Below are 19,670 nucleotides of genomic sequence, written 5' to 3'. Positions count from 1 at the left end.
GAGGGTTCAATGACATTTATATCAACAAAGTGATGGTGCTAGAAAGACACAGGCTTGGTAAACATATCAATCATAACACTGATGGGGAATTTCCCTTAAATTTGAGCCCTTTATATCTAGTGTAACATTTATTTGAACTTGTTATGTAAAACCATGACAAGTACTTTTGAACTTGTTATGTAAAAGCTCCTCTTTCTGGCAGGTGGCTAGCTTATTATATAAGTGTAGTATAGTAGTGTAGTGTATTATCAGGGCCGTGACACTCGTATTCAATCCCTGTACAAAAATTGAAGTCACTTCGGCAGTTTGATTGACGGTTGCTAGGGAGTTTGGTACCATCGGAATGTTGATTGACCGTTTTGGGTAGTTTGGTACCCTAAATTTGTCCAAGATGGCGCGCATCGACTGCCAATTTTTCGGACCCCTTCCAGCAAAAATACAGCTTATTTAGCCAGTCTCGTCATGGGGTCCTCGAACAGAATATTTTCCTAGCATATTGAGCTAACTCCTCAGCTATTTGGTTTTTCACGATATGATAGTAATAGAAAGATTCGACCAAATGTTCGCCGTTTTTCGCCATTTAATTTTTTTGGAAACGATGACGTAAACATTGCATCATCTCTTCCACAGGTTATACACTCATACACGTACAGGGGTACTATGCCATCACATGCATTATCGCGCATAGGCTGAATGACTGACTTCATTTGCGCAAACGAGTGGCTTATCCTATAGTATATTAGTACTCGAGAATCCTTGGTATTATATTCAGTGCAAGTGATTTAGTGCTACATTCATGATTTACAATGTATGGGACGGAAGTATTGTCTAAAATATTATTAGTAGCATTCACATTTTGAGTTACACCCAGCGTAAACTTATGCGAAAACTTAGGCTAACATTGATAAAAATGCCACAAATATTTTCCATGCTCCAAATCGTGTGTGCACACCTAGCTCACTCCTACTAGCACCAAGCATTCACTTCTGGTCGATGTAAACATCAGCTGCCAATTCCAGTGTTTCCGGGATCTTTTTCAACCACGAGAAATGTAATTTCTTTAGTTCCGGCCAAGCATTCACATTATGTAAGCTGGTAAAAGAAATCGAGATAATTTATTTGGCATTTTGCAAGCAGTTCCTTTGAAAACATTGGCAAAAGTGGGACCTATAAATTTGCTGTAGAAGTGATGTTACTACCAGATTAACTACCATATAGCAATAGGTTAAAACAATTAATTTAAGAATATAACACACTGCACTAGTACGTTCACGCAGTACCTCTGCATTGAACCATATCATGCTCATAAATCGCACCTGTAAGATAAGTATCTTTGAAAAGAGCGGTATTGTATTCAATCTTGCAGGCATAGATGAGTGCAACCTGCTTGTAGTGCAGGGTGATATATTCAAAAATTGTTTTAACCTAGTGCTATATGGTATTTAATCCTGTTACATCATCACTTCTACGCCAGGACTCCTTGATTTGGCAGGTCCCTGTGATTTGGACCCCTTAATTTTGTACATCTGTGTAGAATTAGATGCCTGGACCCCTTTATTAGCCAATTTGGAATTAGACCCCTGGACTCAGCAGGTCACCACTAACCCTACTGTGAAGCTGTTTGCACTGAGAACCTCCCCCTTAGTACAGGTTAAATTGGATAATGTTCATATTATAGTACTCTATAAACTAGAAAGTAATATATTTGAGACCGGGGGCACTTAACACAAATGGCCATACTGGTATGCTTCCCTGGAAAGACCCCCCTTTTTGGATTTCGCAGTTCCGTAAGACCCCCTATATTTGACCAAAATAGAGCTCCGAAAGACCCTTAATTTTGAAATACCCAAAAATCTTTCAAATTTTGAAATACCTAAAAGACCCAAAAATTGCTCATTCCTCATATTTCTGGTTTTATTTAGGCAATTTTCAACCAAAAAGCCAAGAAAGATCCTTGATTTTGACTGTTCGCAGCTCCAAAAGTTCCCATTTTACTTGTTCGCAGCCCGGTTCGCAGCTCCAAAAGACCTCCTTTTACCGGTAAGCCATCTGCTCCCATTAAGACCCACCACCTCAAAATTCTGGGTGAGCATACCCACCAAAATTTTTTGATGTGCCCCCCCCCCCCTGAACAAGGGCTAATTGATGCGTACTAGCAAAGTCAGGTGATTTAGTGAAGGCTTGTGGATCAACGTCTGTTGATGACAATGACTGTAAAGTGTGCTGCGGCTTGTGGATCAACATCTGACCGTTGTGTCTGTGCGCAGCGCACTATAAATCACTGTGTGGTTGTTGTTGTTTTTTTTGCTTTTTCTTTTTTAGAGTAGTTGCTGATTTCATCCAGTAAAAATTGTTAGACATTTTGAAGTATCAGTCACATATTAAATTCAATATTAAATTATGTTAGTGGTTTATATGGGCTATATCAGTTGAAATGAAGACATGACGTTAATCTTCCACACAGGGAGTGTGAATTTCAAAATGGGGTTTATACCTGAATGAGGGACTCCATTTGAAATTTACACCCCCTGTGTGGGAGATCAAGCCCATGTCTTCCAGGTGTATGGATTTTAACTGGAAGAGCCCATTTCAGTTTACTGTTTATTATTACATTTCTATAAAGGTTGGGACATCATTGAAATGTGTGCAGCATTTGCCATCCTGCCGCATTAATTCTGCGATTTGAAAGAGGACACCAAAATGCATCAATTGTCGCCCTTCTTGAGCTTAAACCGGTCACCTTTCCTTGCCGTCACGTAAGGCCCTAGTTCACCAACACTGCATCCGTACACACGACTCGTGCATGCATGCAAAGCCTGATTGTATAGGGACACGGTAATTATGCGGGGAACTGGCCATGGCCAGAAGTGAGCTGTGCGAGTGTGATGCAGGCCATACAGTGGAGAACTGGTGCTAGTCTGCTAGAAACAATACTACAGCAACCTATATTTTTTATCAAGAGTGGTTCAATTTTAGCCATTTTACTTCAAATCGGTTCAAAATTATATCAGAGCGTGATTAAAGCATAAGATATATCAAATCAGATACTTGTTGCAAAATTATAAATTGGGATACAATAAATGGTGGGTTGTTAACGAGGATTTAGTAATTAGAGCGGGCATTTATTCAAAGATCTGTGAATTCTCTTTTGAATAAATAATGAAATAAAAGAAGAACCTATAGAAACACTTAGCAACAGGAAATCGGGTCGTGCCACATACGTCCCGTCTCATTGGTGACCTCATCAATTTGTCCATCTTTTGACCGCATCGGTAAGATGTACGAAATATATTTTCATCTTGGTTGCGCAATGCAGCAGACGTATGTACGTATGCCCCGTAGTTTAGATTCAAGTCTCGTATATCGGTTATAGTATGCTTTATCCTAGTTAAGTAATAACAGGTTAGAGGCATGTTTGCGAGTGTGTGTGACCAATAGTCTGATAGTAAAATTGTTCACATAATATTTAGGGAGTGCCCTTTTTTTCCTCAATTTTTATCCTCAATTTTGTTCCTTTCTTTTCTATCATATACATGCAGGTCAGCATGTTAATTAGGGTTTGTAGCCTGGCATGTTTTGCATATTTGTTTTGTGTTGATCCTGGTCCTATCAGGACCCAAGTGTACTCTGATTTTGCTGTGATTCGGCAAATATTTACCTCCTTTATTTTGAAAGTGGGCACTTAAACAGATTGATGCATTTTTTGCCAGGTATAAAAAAATCAACATCGGGGGTGATAATGAGGACAAAGGGCTATTCTAATAAATTCTCCCCTCCCCACAAATATTTAGTGAAAAAGTTACTGAAATGCATGAATTTCCATACCATATTGTGTGAGTAAGCTTATAACTTGCATCGGTCATGTCAGTTTTGGGCATCATGATTAGGCAAAATAAAAAAATAAACATGTTTCACGTCCCCTCCCGCTTCCTTTTTTGAGGTTTCCTCAAATATATTTTTATTTTTTGAAATTCATTTATAACTTTTCAAAAAATATGTCTAGGAAGTTGGAATGCTTTCTATAACCTTGTTAAGATACAAGAAACATTTTAGGAAGGTTTTGTGATTATAAGAGGGGTGTAACTCTCAGAACAACAAATAAAAAAGGGCCTCCTCCTTCTTCCAGGCATTATTGTATACGCTAAAACAGCTCTAAGTATGGGTATTTACACCAATTTTTGCGATAAAAATAGAAAATAAAAAGCCCCTCCTTCTCTTTTTTTGAAAACCCGGACGTGAAACATGTTTTATTTTTTACTTGGCCTTACTAAATCATGATAATAATCCTGTTCCATGGGTGACGCCATATTGGATTTGAACTTGGAAATGAACTGGTAGTTTATGATGTTTGTGATACTTTCAATTTCACCCCAAATTTTAAGCTTTTTTTCCCGTCATTGTGCACATGTTTTTGCACAAAGCAGCTGGTTTTATATGCATACAACAATTTCAATCAAACCACAGATATTGTGATCAAACTCAAGTTTGCCAAAAAACGGCTGATTTTACATGCATACAAGAAATAAAAAATAAAAATATCAAAAACAGAAAATCTGGGTCGGTCAGGCCCTTGGTTTTTTTTTGTTGCCTTTAGGTTGGTATTTTCATATAAAGTAGGTCAGTATTTGTAAAGGTTGTGTGAAAACCCTACACTTTTGCCCAAATTTATCTAGGTGTAACCCCCCCTAACATTAATTTTATTTTGATGGTAGTGATGCATTGGGTTTGAGTGCTGGGGGCCTCTCATTTCCAAAAAGGTTGGCTAACCCCTTCTAACAAGATGTCGAGGTCAAAGTCAAGAATGAACTGGCAACCTTGTTAAAATATGTAGCATAGTTTGGGGTCATGAGGTCATGTGATCCTTAGTTAACTCCCCATGCCTTGAACCAGGTACCAGTATACTAAACCATGCCTTGTCAATGACTGAGTGGATGGTAGACTTTAGGCAAGTCTCTGCCATGGTACCCTTCGGTCTAATGAACAAAAAAGATAATTGTACTTTCTGCAGCATTTTGATTTGGATGGAGGGATGAGTACTCATTACAAATGACCATACTGGGATGTGCCACAAACTGGGTCTCATTTTTGGCCATTTGGGATATCAATGACCCTTTTTTGTAGGCCAATATTGGTATATGGATGGGTTATATTTTTTTCACAATGTTCTCATTTCCCCGAAAAAAACCCCCAATTTTGCGCAACTTTTGCTTAAATTTGTCGAAAATTTTGGCAATATTCATTCAAGCCTCGAAATAAGCAGGCACCCAGGAGCCATTTACCCAATGGTCATAACATTTTGGCTCCTGGTCCACACCAAAATCATGTGAACCAGGCTCTACATTTTTAAAGAATAGAGCCTGGTAGTTAAAGCGGATTTTGTATTTAATGTGTACAATTAACATTTAAATGACTCTTAGCTCTTTCAAAATGGCTCCTGGTTCACTTGATAATTACAGGACCAGGAGCCACTTTTTCCAAATGTGTGGCTACTGGTCCAGATCTGCTTATTTCGAGGCTTGTATTCATTCATATAGGCCCTATGTGATGGGTCAAAATTTCTTGAAAAATTGGTTAGTGGATGGGTCCACTTTCAAATTCTCAGTGGTACATCCCTACCCAAACCAAATTTGATAATACCATCAGTACCACCCTCCCCTTTACCCCCTCCCCTCAGTGCCCCTGGGTTCGAACCTTGGACCTCTTGCTTGCCAAACACAAAATCACCGACCAGTAACCATGGGCGGGGCTAGTGATTCTGTGGGTATCATGACTGATTGCATCATGCATGCGCAGTGGTTTTTCCTAGTTAGATTTTAGGGAGTTTTATAATGTAATTAATGAAGTTAGCTTCGTCTCCTGAAATTATTTTTATTGGTTCCAAGGGTGTGATCTAAACCAAACCTGCTTTAAAATGTATATTGGACAGGAGCAATCTATTGCCAACATCATGTTAACTTATAAAACATTTGTTCGAAAAAAGTTGCCCGAAATAAAGAAGGGAAAAAAAAGTTCCAGAATCTCTGAAAAATGAAGTGGGTGGGGACAGCAGAATTATTTTTACACCGCCCTATGTTAATGACACAATTTCAAAATATTCCCATTCCAGGTCATTTTGAACGCTAGAACATTTACAAATTACACAGAACGATTATTTGTGCATGAATTCTATTGGTCCCGCTAAAGACAAATATGTCAGTTTAAATTATTCTTTGTCCAGCCTCGGGGCTCAAGTTTGGTTTTGGTAGGGACGTGCCGCTGAGAATTTGAAAGTGGACCCATAAATATACCAATTTTTCAAGATATTTGGACCCATTGATATACCAAAAGTCAAAATTGTCTTAGTTTTTACAAATTTTCCAACAATTTTGGGAAAAATTTGGCTATTGGGCTATTTTCCGAAAAAATTGAGAACATTTTGAAAAAAAAAAGGATCCATTCATATACCAAAATAGGCTTTGAAAAAGGGGTCATTGATATACCAAAAGGCCGAAAATGCTACCCATATTTGCGGCACGTCCCCGTATGGTCATTTGTACTGAGTACCCCCCCCCCCCCCGGAGTCCAGCAAACTTTTGATGTCCATGACTGGAGAGAAATGCCGAAAATGTGAACAGGTTTTCTTCCACCCCATGTGATCCAATCAACCATAATGTTTCAAAATGGTAAAAGTAACAATAACAATAATGTTAGTTACTTATTTTCTGAAACGGGTTTGTTCCTTTTTTCAGTCATTGATTTTAGAAAGTGTGTAGGCTATAATGTATTAGCACTTGTTCAGTGCCTAGTATATCAGTATTATGGGACCATGACAACCCCTCTCTGACATTGCAAAATCCACACTCGGCGCGCCTCGCTGGCCGCTTCGCACGCACCCCCCCTTGAGGAACTAGATCTACAGTAAGCCAAAACATTAAGGTACCAGTTATGTTCACCCTTGTATATCCTAAACAAGGACAGATATGTCATAATTGGAACCAGCAGCCAATAGCTGCATCTTTTAGCTAGAATTTAAGACCTCATTTGTTGAAATTGTTCAAGAAATAAAGATATGACGATCCAAAAACCCAAGGAAGATGCCAATGTAAAAGTTGCAGTTTGCTCCATTGCGTGCCGCATTGTTTTGCACACAATGTGTTCACAAACAAGAGAACCAGCGCCGTGCTTCCATTGATTAACACGTTAAAATTAGCGTCGCGCATTCATTGATTAGAACACAAAAGTGCAACTTTTGATTTTGTTTCTTTGTTAGGTTTTAGACTACCGTTTCTTTAATTCTCAACCAATTTCAACAAATGAGGTCTTAAATCAGAGCTAAAGAGTACAGGTATTGGCTGCTTTTTTTAAATTTTGACACATTTTACTTTATTTAGGATATACAGGGGTGAACTTAACTGGTACCTTAATTTTTTGGCTTACTGTAGTTCAGGCACCTATTGGGGTGTGTGGAATTCACCAGGAACACTAACTTCAGGCTACTGATGTTTGCCATGTTGATGGCATTATTAGAGGGTTTTTTTTTTTTCGGGTTGGGGGGTGGTAGGGTCCAAATATTTTTACGCCAAATATCTGAAAACTTGTCCAAAATAAAGTTGAATTTTAAGTGATTTTAGCCTTAGGAAGTGGACTCTTATCATAACACTAGCAAACCAACACCATACCTGGCCTCAGGAAGTCAACTTTCATTAACTACACATTGCTGCATATAATTACGCAGAACATTTAATAAGTATGCACATGAAGTTCATGATGTCAAGAAGTTCAAGAAACTTCCAGCAGGTCCAACCTAATAGGACAGTGACACTGGAGAACTTTAATTTTCGCATGCATTATAACTTTGCGATACATTGTGAACAAGTTCAATTCTTAAAATTTGACTTTCAGCATTTGGTACCTTTTCAAAACGGTATATCCGGTCTCGTTAAATGTAAAGTTTATGAACACAACTATAATGGCACTGTCGAATTTCGAGAGAGATAATTGCTGTTAAAAATTTTTTCCACAGACTACCTGGTTGTTGACATTGTTACATGAGTTCATATGGTGTGTGAGCGAAAGCGTGCCTGAATGATCTCTTGATACATGAATGTAGTAGTATGTTCCGAGGTTTTTTTCTCACGTGTAGTAATGCTCACACTGCTAACCTATAACAGGGTTAAACTATCTCAGCACAATTTGCGCTAATAAGCTTTATATAGTTCAGTGATCTTAACAACCTTTGCTCTTATTTGTTTGGATTTGTACACCTTTTGTTTACATTTATCTATATTGTAAATCGTTTTTTGGAGCGTGATAATAATTCATGTGTGTGTTTGGCGATTCTGTCGAGTGTTGTAAATACTGGGTGCTCGCTAACATGCTCGCTAGTTGGCAGCAGTCAGGGGGTTGGCGCGGCTAGGCCGGGCGACATGAAAGTATGTCACCGAGTTGTGGACCTGTTTGCCACTCATAATGTGAACGGAAATGTTGCAGATATGATTTAGGCAGTAAACAAGATACTGTAGTGGTTAAGTTGCATCGTTTTTGACAATACTTATTATTAGTTGTAGTTCATTGGTCAACCCCATGAGATCTGCCTGCCGATTGGCCAAAATGAACATTGTGTCCAATTTTGAACCAATCAAGGAGGGTATTAATAAGATCATCTCCAAATGCAATTTTGACCATAAATAGTTTAATAATTAAGCCTAGTCATAATTGGCAATTGAAATGAGCATTTCAAGTTATCAACAAATCTGAAATGCTGTTAGATGACCAGTAGTGTCCAGGGGGTTTAAATAGAGATGATGAAAAGATCATCTTCTTTAGTTTAACTCGAGAATTTGGAGATTTTGTCATGAAAAAGCAACAGAATTACAGAACTCATGTAAAAGTATTTAATCTCAAACCAGGGCAGACACCAGATTTTTCTGAGTGCACCCTCCCTCGGTGGCTTATGACAAGTCGAAATATGCTGATCCATTTAAAGTCTGCACTCCCCCTGTGGCAAATTTTGGAAATATCATTCACAAGGGGAGTATTAGCATATTAACTAACTCTTATTTGACCCCCCTCCCTCTGTGGAAGATTCAGCTTGAATATTTCTCAGAGGGTGTATGAAATTCATATGGAGCTGCCTATGGTGTTCATTCCATTTGAAATTCATACTCCCCCTGTGGAAGATATTTCTAAAATATTCCTCAGGGGTAGTGTGCATTTGAGATGGAATAGCCAAATTGTTCCCTTCTTTGACTCAAATTGAATGTTACTTTATATTTTTAATAAAACCAATACATTAAATTTGTTTCTTTTTATCTTATTTATTTCTTTGCAGACGGTGATTGACATGCCCGGTTTTCGAAGTCTAGACGAAAATGAAGAGGTAGAATTCCAGTTTCAAGTCTCGGAGAAAGGACGAGAAGCTACATTTGTAGGTGGACCAAGCGGGACACACTGTAAAGGCAGCAAGCGAAGACCAAAGCCAAAATTTAGAAGAAGAACGAACAAGTAGGTTTAGGCAACAACAACAAAATACATGGTTCTGTGGGTGGATGGGACGGTTTTGCAAAGTAGGTCGGTCGGTCAGAATTATTTACTATTCATTTCTGTATAAAATTGCAATTGTAAAGGCTTTGTCAACACATCATCAAAACGGGGAGGCCCCAACTATTTTTGTTATTTCCACAAAGCCATGCCCCTAGCTTAAAGAAAGTGTTTGCAATGTGTTTATAAATGATAACCAAGAACTTCTTAACATGTATTTTCAACAATTTTAGAAACAAAATAAGGGAGCAAATTTAAACAAGGGCAGAGACGATATACATGTTATGAGAATTTGAGAAAGGTTTTTAACACACGTCTCCACATACATAAATGACAATCCAGGATTTGAACCTGGAACCTTCGGATCACCGGACCAATGCTCTACCAACTGAGCTAATGAGTCAGATGTTATTATATATACATGTTATTTATTTTACTTGGCCTAAACAATGCGAATATCAAATCAAGTAAATTTTCTTCAAAATATGTCTCAATATTGCAAGTGTTTGGCGATATTGTTGGAGAGGGAATATTACCATAGGGGACAGACAGAGGGTGGAAAGGGTAATTATAGAAGTAGGTACAATCATCGGCTCACTACGACAGGATTTCCAGACAGTGTACACTGATCTTTTGTTGAAGAATCTCACCGATGTGATAGAGGATCCCCAACATTCACTCCGCCATCGCTTGTCATACCATCATAACTCAAAAACTGGTCGTATGCAACTGCCGTGTGCAAATACAGACAGGTATCTGAACTCATTTGTCCCTCAAGCTATTTTTTATCATAACTCCAGGCGGTGGTGGAAGCGATATCGCATTTTTTGACGTCGCCATTGGATTAACACATAATCATGAAATCTTCACAAACAATTTGTTATGTGGTGTCAAAGCAAAATTATCTTACTCTAAAACTATTGTGGTACGACAATGTACCACACTGTACGTATGTTATTTTTCAATTTATAAATGCTAACCGTGTATTTTGAATGGGGCTGTCAGCCTTGTATTTTCGCCAGCCTCGAACGTCACGTGTCGCGTGACCTATGCCGCCTGCATACCGTATTTCGTCAAATAAATGCCCCTGGGGGCGTTACATTTTCCCAATGGGGGGCGTTTATTCAAGGTCAATTTTAGAACAATAATTCCCGTTAAAATCATAAGGTAAACTTAAAACTCACGCTAAATTGACGAACTATGAACTCAAACACGGACTTCTGGTTCACTTCGGTTTCCAATCCAGATTTTCGCCAATTATTGACGCTTATTATCGACCATGTGGGCGAAGCTTGGTAAGCTTACTACACAAGATAGCATGGAAATATCGGCATTTTTAAACATCTTGTTTGAAAAAAAGTGGTGGGGCGTTTATTTGAGAGGGGCGACTATTTGATGAAATACGGTAACTCCAAGTACCGTCGTTAATTTATGTTTTCATGCCATTTCTAGGGAGTGCCTTTGAATTTCATTTTGCTTATATTACCTGTTTTTTGTATATTGTATAATGCTTGTTTAATGTAGTTTTTTTATGATCTCATGTGCATGTAATTTCCAGAAATGGATTAATAAAGTTTAACTTGACTTGACTTGACTTGACTTGAGAACGTCATGGCAAAACACTAAAAAAATAAACAAACAAAAATGGGGGGAAATACAAAATTAATTTTCCGCTTCAGGTGACATGGACGCGCTAAGAAAAATGAATGTGCACTTTGAGACATAGCTTTTTTTTCAGCCAAAGTGATCTGGTCAGTTCTTCTCTCTAATGATGTCCAATCTTTGTTTATTCTTCAGATGCTACAATTGTGGCAAACAAGGTCACCATGCCAAAGACTGCCCTCTACCGGAGCAACCTAAACTATGCCACCGTTGTCAGTCAGATCAGCATCTTATCGCCGACTGCCCGCAGCCACCCGAGACTCAGGGATCCAAAGCAGCCAAAAACGGCAACAGCGATTCCTCGGATAACAGCGGCGGCGGAGGGAGCGACTCGGGAGAGGAGAAAGGCGGTGCTAAACAAGAGGAACATGCTAAAGAGGAGAATGGCCATACGTAGATTAATCGGTGGTGAAGACGGATTTGTTTGTTTGCCAAAATGAAAGAGATAATAAATGAGCGCCACCTTTTTAAGCCAAAAAAAAACATTGGCTTTGTGAATTTTTAATTGAGTTGGGTGAAATCCAGAGGGTGATGGATGGGACTTGGTTTGTGAACAAGATTTGAACAAAATTTGATCTTATTATTACCTGAACAAAAAACAGAAGGATAAAGCATATTTGATGTGGTTGGGTTCTTTATATAAACGATTGTTTGAATATTTTTGACCTTTGGCAAGAGCAAACACTTTCCTGGGTCAAAATCTATTTTAATACCTGGAAATGTCTTTTTTTCTCAGAATTTAATATTGTAACTATTTCATTATAATATCGAGACAAGTGCTAATTCCGGTCAATTTTGTAATTATTAAATTGGTGCAAAATTTGCAAGTTGTTAGTCATTAACAAGGCTGTCAAATTCAGCACCTTGAATGTGATAGTCAGCCCTACAGGCTATTCAGCAATGTTGCAATGATCTATTCTGCTATAATTAATCAATTATATGCAATGCTATAATTAAATGATGGCTCGTATTCGTAAAATTACAGAATTCCAGTCAAAGTTCTTTGTAACTTTCCATTTTTTTCTGTTAGATTTGAGACTTTGTTGATAGTGTCTCTGCAAATTTGACCTTTGACACAGGTAACTACAGTATCCATATTACAATAGGGAAGAGTTTGACCCTTGACCTGTATGTATGTTTCGATTTCAATCCAGGAGTAAGTGCACATCTAGAAAATATTGATCTTTTTTATATCAAAAGGTCACCATTACTGGTCATAGGTTAAAGGTCAATTCCTACCTGCTCACATCTAACCCAGGTTCCCAACTCATAAGAATTAAGGCCAGGTTTTGGCAAGCAAACAAACCATTGAGCTTACGAGCTCCTACACTGCCAGTGAGGGCGCTCTATCAAGCAAGTTGTTTTAGTACTATGTAATGCCATTTATGAACCAAATCATCTGTCTCTGACAACAGCGTGTCAGTGGTGCTAGTTCACAAAAAAATATTATATAGAAACACTGTTGCCTGCTTTTGATTTTGGTGGCATGTAACACAGGACTGGAAACACTTGTTTGGTGTACGTCGCTCACAAACTTTTTCCTCAGGTATAAAAACACAACGGACTTCCGACAAAGCCAAATATGATTGTAAATTGCTTTGTTTACAGGTTTGTATAAAAAAGTTACAAAAACAAGATCTAGAAATACTGTAGTTTTGAGACCAAATTGTACAAAATGTGGGAAACACACATTATGCCTCTTTGTTTTCCAGTTACATCATCTGACAAAACCTCTTGACTGTTGACTTTTTTTACGTTTAACCCCCTGAGCACTACCTGCCGATCTAACATTCCCTCTGATTCGGTCAATTACATGATATCTTCATTTTAATCACCAATCAGAAAGGAGCTTTGCAAATAATTCACCCCAATTTTTTTGTGTGGTGAAATTATTTTAACAATGTTGCTGATTGGTCCAATTGAAAATGAAAACTTCTTTTTGACCAATCGGCAGGTAGTTCTCATGGGGTTAAGAAAGTGTAGAGGAGAACCATGCCACCTCGACATGAAAGCTACCTCAATGGGGGTAATTTGTTAGTCAATTCTAATCAGGGAATCAAATCAAAACTAGACCTAAAGCTATACCACCAAATATAATCAAGTAATATCGCATTAAGGTCAATCACTCTGATCACTCCAACTATAAAAGCAATTTGAAAGATTGAATACTTTTGAAAATTTGAAAATTTTTCGTAATTGGGCCATTGTATTTGAAATCCATATACCCCTTTGGAAGATATGATGTTAGTCTCCCACACAGGAAGGATGAATTTCAAATGGGACGACCTGAATGGATGACTTCATTTGTAATCTACAATCCCTGTGGGGGGGATTAAGGTCATGTCTTAAAGGTTTATGGATTTCAATTGGATTAGCCCAATTTGTCGCAGCTTGAATTGTTGCATATGGGTTATTGTATCAGGATACTGTACCAAGAGTATGGAGAACATACATATCTCTTTCACAGAACAAGATTCACCGCTATGGCAATCTGCATCTTGAGTCTGGGAATTTCCTATACTATGATCAGCTCTTAATAGGCGGGAATTATTTGGCTTTTGTTACTGCGCGAGTCAATAAAGTTCCAACTTACGCACGCGTAAATTCACAAAAGCACACACCATTCACGCAATACGCAACGCGCAGTTCACGTAGGTGCTTCCCTCAGCTGTGTGTACGCCATATATATCAATCCACGATGTTATGAGTCCCGCCTATTACGAGCTGATCAGAGTATAGATGTGTGATCAAAACACAACTACGGCAGATGTCGCTAATAAAGTTGAATTTTGTACCGTACGACCAGAAGTTTGTGTGATCACATGACACTGTCACAATTTAGGATATCAATGCAGCAATTTTAAAGCTGTTATCATAATGGGGTATTCCAGTTGAAATCCAGATACCCCTGTGGAAGGCATGATCTTAATCTTTCACACAGGGAGTGTGAATTTCATATGGGGTTACCTGAATGGGTGACTCCATTTGAAATCTACACCCCCTGTGTGGGGGATTATAAGGTCCTGTCTTTTAGGGGGTGTATGGATTTCAACTGGAATTGCCCAATTAATTTAGAGTAATTTGCTGTATCAGGGATGCCAGTTGCCTCCTGAAGTTGGGAAGGAAAATAATATTTCATAAAATACTAAAGGCGGAGCGAGCGTAGCGAGTGGAGCTCTCGCCCCTCACGGCGTGGGGTCCAGGGGCCCGCTCAAGGGCCCCTGGTGGGAATCCAGGGCAAAGCCCTGGTGGGGGTCGAGGTGAAGCCCCTCAAGCCAGATAGTTTCTGCACATTTTAAACCACAGGGAGGCTATTTTAGGGGAAGTTACATGTCAACAGATTAAAAATTAAAGCAAATGATTTACAAATATACAGCTAAAATTACAACTTACCTATGGTTTCCTGGTAGCAAAGAGCAAATCCGATCGTAATTCGCCCGTAATTCAATACCACACACGCAAGTTTAAAGTTTAAAGTTTATTAATATTTTATTGTCAAAACAAAACGCACGTTCATACGATCAAGGCTTCCGAATTTGCAGCCACAACAAGTCACATTTTTCGTGTTTCCGTGATTCCGTCTCATCCCTAGAGGTGTACAGCTACAAACACTGCGTATTGTACCATGCATAGGGCCACGTGCTCTTGAGCATGAGAGTGATTAGTTGACAAATACTTGACAAAAGAGGGCAGTATATTTTATTTTATTTCTTTCAGAGCCGGGCGGACGCGACGGTATTTTTTTTTTTCCTTCCAACCGGTGATTTTTTTGCGGCCGGAAATTTTGTAAAAAAATACGCGCGGTCCGGATTTCCGGAAATATCCGGAAGACTGGCATCCCTGCTGTATGTTGAATGTGAAGTTCATGTATAATGCTGCCGCACACACATCACAATATCTGTGAGTTATGTTTGGCAGCGTTGCGCATGCATGACATCATATTCAAAATATTTCCGATATTCAGGTGGAATCTTTCTCAGAGGGTGTATGAATTTGAAATTCAAATGGAGATGCCTAATGTGTTCATTCCATTTGAAATACATACTCCCCCTGTGGAAGATATTTCCAAAATCGTCCACAGGGGTAGTGGGGATATTAAATGGAATAGCCCAATGGTACTAATTAGTGCACTAATTTAAACCACAAATTGTCAAAACATTTCTGTAATAATTTCATTATCTGTGGATTGTTTCTTTAATAATGTAATTTTCAAGAAAACAATCTTGATAGAAATAATAAGAACTTTCTGCATTGGTGCTATGACCAAAATGTGGCTCAAATAATAGTTTCGTACTCCAGGAATGTTCTGAATTCTTCAGTTACATGTTACTAACAACAAGGATATTTGTGAAATCAATGTCAGTGTGGTAAGGGACTGGCCAATATCTATTCAGTGATGGTGATGGTGTGATATTCTAATTCTTATATCAACCACATCTACAGATAGTGACCACTTCCTAAATCCACTGTGATGTACTTTTCACTAATCATCCGTTTTAATAATATAACCAATTGCAGCATTTCAATTTTAAATAATTTGAACAATATAGCAAATAAATCGAAATATAGTAGACTTAAAATGACATACAGTATTTTGCATTCACAATAACCTTTATTTAAAGAATTTTAAGGTTACATTCCGTCTTTTTTAACCAAATATATTGTGCCGAGATGCTCTTCCAATTTACTTGAGGATATTTGAAACCCCATATGCACTACTGGCTGAATTATCAGTGTCCAAGAAGTGTTTTGATTGGTTATAAAGAGGCCTATATCATATATTGAGCCAATCAGAGCTATTGTATTATACTCTTCATATTAGGGCTAAAGGGGAATTGCTAAGAGATCTAAAAGCTCTAATTTGATTGGTTATTCAGATGATTATATAACATAATTAACCAATCGGAGACGCTGTAAGAAAGAGTAGTTTTCAGGCGGTTGAACAAAATCTGTACTAAGTTTATGTTTCCATCTTGCTGTGACTACTTTAAACATCACGTTTCTTTGTCAGTCATGCAAATTAGCTAATTTGCATAATTTATGTATTCAAATTGTGTTGAACATGAACCTCAGTCGAACAGTATCTTTGCCATACTACCTCTAATTGGTCAATAATTTGGATTAATAATTCATTCAAATACGCACTAAGAACATTTTGTACAACTTCTACTACCTCTGATCAATCAGCATGAGGTTATTCCAGTTGAGTTCCTTACACCCTCTGTAAAGACAAGACTTCAATCTCCCACACAGGGAGTGTGATTTCAAATGGGGGTTACCTGAATGGGTGACTCCATTTGAAATTCACACTCCCTGTGTGGGAGATTAAGGTCATGTCATTCCATAGGGGGTGTATGGATTTTAACTGGAATAGCATATTTCTATAGAGATTAGAGTACCAACTCCACTCATGGAAAGGCAAAATAGTGTACCTCTTGATGCAAAGCCTTGTACCCCGTAAACTTTAATTTACGCTTGCATTCTGCGCATAATGCTCTGTACTGATAACATGCGTGAAGTGCTATGCACAGACCGTTGTACCGCTTCAGTTTATTATCGTTCTATATAAGGCTTTCGCTGATATATGCCTGAGGTTCACAATTTTATTCTTCCAGATTTTACAAACCACAAAATGGCTGCGCATAGCTTAGGCCTATGTACAGGGCAATTCTGAGTCTGTGTTCTTTGGGTCAAATTTCTTCTGTATTTTTCTGTAAAATTCAAACTTTTGGTCGTTCTTCCTCGCTGTCAAATTGCGTAAATAATATTTTCAGTTTGTTTTGGTGGGTAATTATTCAGTCATATACATTTAACAGGAATTGAAAACTTTGTTATGTTTAGTACAATTTTTTTTAATCATTAAGTTTTATCTCGATTGTATTGAATATTAATTTTTAATGTTTATTTATTTATTTTATTAAGGAGCATACACAACGGGGGTGGCTTGAACGTGTGAACTACAATACTATATAACCTAGCTACCTCATTAGTGTGTTACCATAGTTACAAGTTTGTTTGGCAGAGGCGGCCATTTTTAATTGAAGTATCTCCTTTTTTTTATTTATTAGAAATTTTTCCTTATTCTTGTTTATTTTTCAGAAAAAGGAAAGGCAAGTTAAAAAAATGTACAAAGACTTGGTTGTAGGTTTTCTCTTTTCATTTGATGACAGAATTGAAAAGAATTTATAACTTAAGAATCTTGCAAATGATTATCTTTTTAATTATTTCGTAAAACAAGATACTTTCTACAAGTGGATCATTTGCCATCAGAGAAGTTATATTACCCTTCCCAGAATCCTTTGCAACTTGATACATCACCTCATTCCATCAAATGACACTCCCATTATTTTGTACAGGTTCCATTTGTTTTTATTTTGAGAATAGACTGGCTAAACATAGATCGATAGTCAAGATATAAACATTTAACAAGATCTGGATGTGCTCTGTTCATTGGGGTGCATTGAATCACTATTGACCCATGTTGCACTAGATAGTAAGTCGGTACAGAGATGAAATGAGAGAAATGCATTATGGGAAGTGTACGATATCTTCTCTTACGTGCCATAGCTTGAGTTAAGTTGCCAGTATTCTGTGTTATCGCTTTCTTGTTGGTGCTCAAATGAATAAGATATGTCGGGATCTTTGATAAAGCCTGTGCTTGCTAATTATCCCCGGGGTTATTGGAAATGGAAAATCACTGGCATGGCCTGCAGCGATTTTGGCCGGAGGGCTATCTTATTTTGAACAGTGGAAGTGGGGGATGAGTCTGAAAATTGGGTCATTCACCTTTAATGTAAGTCAAAGGTTTCTAAGTCAGTTCCCAAACTGGGTTATGACCTCTTCCAAAAGGTGTCACAGGACTTGCCAGAAAGAATTTAAAAATATACATGTCTGTGCATTAAAATGCAGAGTTATCATTGTATTTTGAACATACAACCCCATTTTGACCCATTTTAGCATTAAAACTGAAAATTTGTGCGTGTTTCACGCACATTTGTCCCGGTCAAGTCGTTCTGGCAGCCGGTTAGTGGGACGACGTGGAAAGTGCGCCCTCTTTGGAATTTTTGTCCCGTACACTGCTGACCAGTTTCGGAAGTAACATCATTTGTATTAATGTTGTAGGTCACGCCAATTTTTTTTCGTATGAAATTTGGGTCACAGGAAAAAAAGTTTGGGAGCCCTTGTCTAAGGGGGTGGTAACAAGATTGTTGACAACACAAAATTTACTGTTATTTGTATTTTTCATGTTAAGTTTGTACTCACATTGTAAACATTCCTTTGCATAAACAGTACACAAGCATATACTGCAAAGCAGGATATTTTTGCTGCATTAAAATTGTGCTTTTGGAGAGAACTGTTGTTTCTGCGAAATGAATTTTTCGCAAATTTGTACATTTCCTTTTAAAAAGGCTTATAGGAATAAAAAATATTTGTGTGCATTTTAAAAATCAACCGCACTCACAAAATTCGCTAACTTTTCATGCTTGCGAATATTTCCTGCTTTGCAGTAATGACTCGAACAAAAAGGTAAGACAAATCATGGCTATTCAATATCACTAGGATCCACAACATGCTCATCTATCAGGGCACAGTTCTTTAACCCCAATACATTTGTACATTCATTGAATGACTTTTGAAAAAAAAAAAAAAAAACTCATACTCTCCAACTTGAGGTCAAATTTTGCACTATGATTGTTTAATTGAGGTTATTGGAGTATGCCATTGGGATGAGGTTATTGTGGTCCATAAAAAGAGCAACAAATCATTTCTTGTATAAATTTATGTAGCATTTGAGGTGTACTTTTTAAGTTTTTAACTCTTTATGTATTTTCTTCTTCCAAAGACTTGAAATATGTATTACTCTTTCAAAAAAAAAGAAGCAATTTTTAGGTAAAGTTCTAATTTGACAGATTTTGGGTTTGAAACAAACTCTTGTAGAATGTATGATCATGTACCGGTCATCTTGTTAACATTTAATTGTAATAACATGATATTATTGTTCAGCCAAATATATATACATTCACCAACTTGCAAAGTCCATACAGTCAATGTGGGTGATGTAAACTCTGTATCTGGTGGATGAGGCTGTACAAGCCACCGAGTCGCAAGAATCGTAGTAATCAATCTTATTTTTACGTAAACATACTCAGGGTGAGACAAAAAAGTAACAGATTATGAAAACAAGTTAAACATTTGTACTCTTTAGTTGATGATTAGACGGCAGAAAAAAAAAAAACACATTTTAAGCAAAAATCAATCGATACTTTTATCAAATTGGACACAAAAGTTAGAGCTTTTTGATTTTGGCAAAATATTTTACTTTTACTATGTTATTTTTTTTTTTGCTCACCCTGGTTTTTTGGGCTATTTCAGTTGAAATCCATACACCTCCAATGGAAGACATGACCATGGTCTCACATCTCACACAGGGAGTGCAGATTTCAAATGGAGTCGCCCATTCAGATGACCCCATTTGAAATTTAAACTCA

The 19,670-nt window shown here is 37.7% G+C and overlaps 1 protein-coding gene across 2 annotated transcripts in view; it reads left to right on the top strand.

Annotated features, from left to right (window-relative positions):
- The window catches only part of LOC140157457 (protein lin-28 homolog), a 79,061-nt gene extending 64,796 nt beyond the window's left edge, over window positions 1-14,265 (top strand). For both annotated transcript variants that reach the window (XM_072180659.1, XM_072180660.1), the window contains exons 3-4: window positions 9,311-9,483; window positions 11,317-14,265. In XM_072180659.1, the coding sequence (XP_072036760.1) occupies window positions 9,311-9,483; window positions 11,317-11,578 (435 nt within the window). In that variant the 3' untranslated portion in view covers window positions 11,579-14,265. The remainder of the gene's footprint in view (window positions 1-9,310; window positions 9,484-11,316) is intronic.
- The last annotated feature ends 5,405 nt before the right edge of the window (window positions 14,266-19,670 follow it).

Source organism: Amphiura filiformis, chromosome 7 (assembly GCF_039555335.1).
Source record: "Amphiura filiformis chromosome 7, Afil_fr2py, whole genome shotgun sequence".
Lineage (NCBI taxonomy): Eukaryota > Metazoa > Echinodermata > Ophiuroidea > Amphilepidida > Amphiuridae > Amphiura > Amphiura filiformis.
This window is presented reverse-complemented; position numbering and strand designations above follow the sequence as displayed.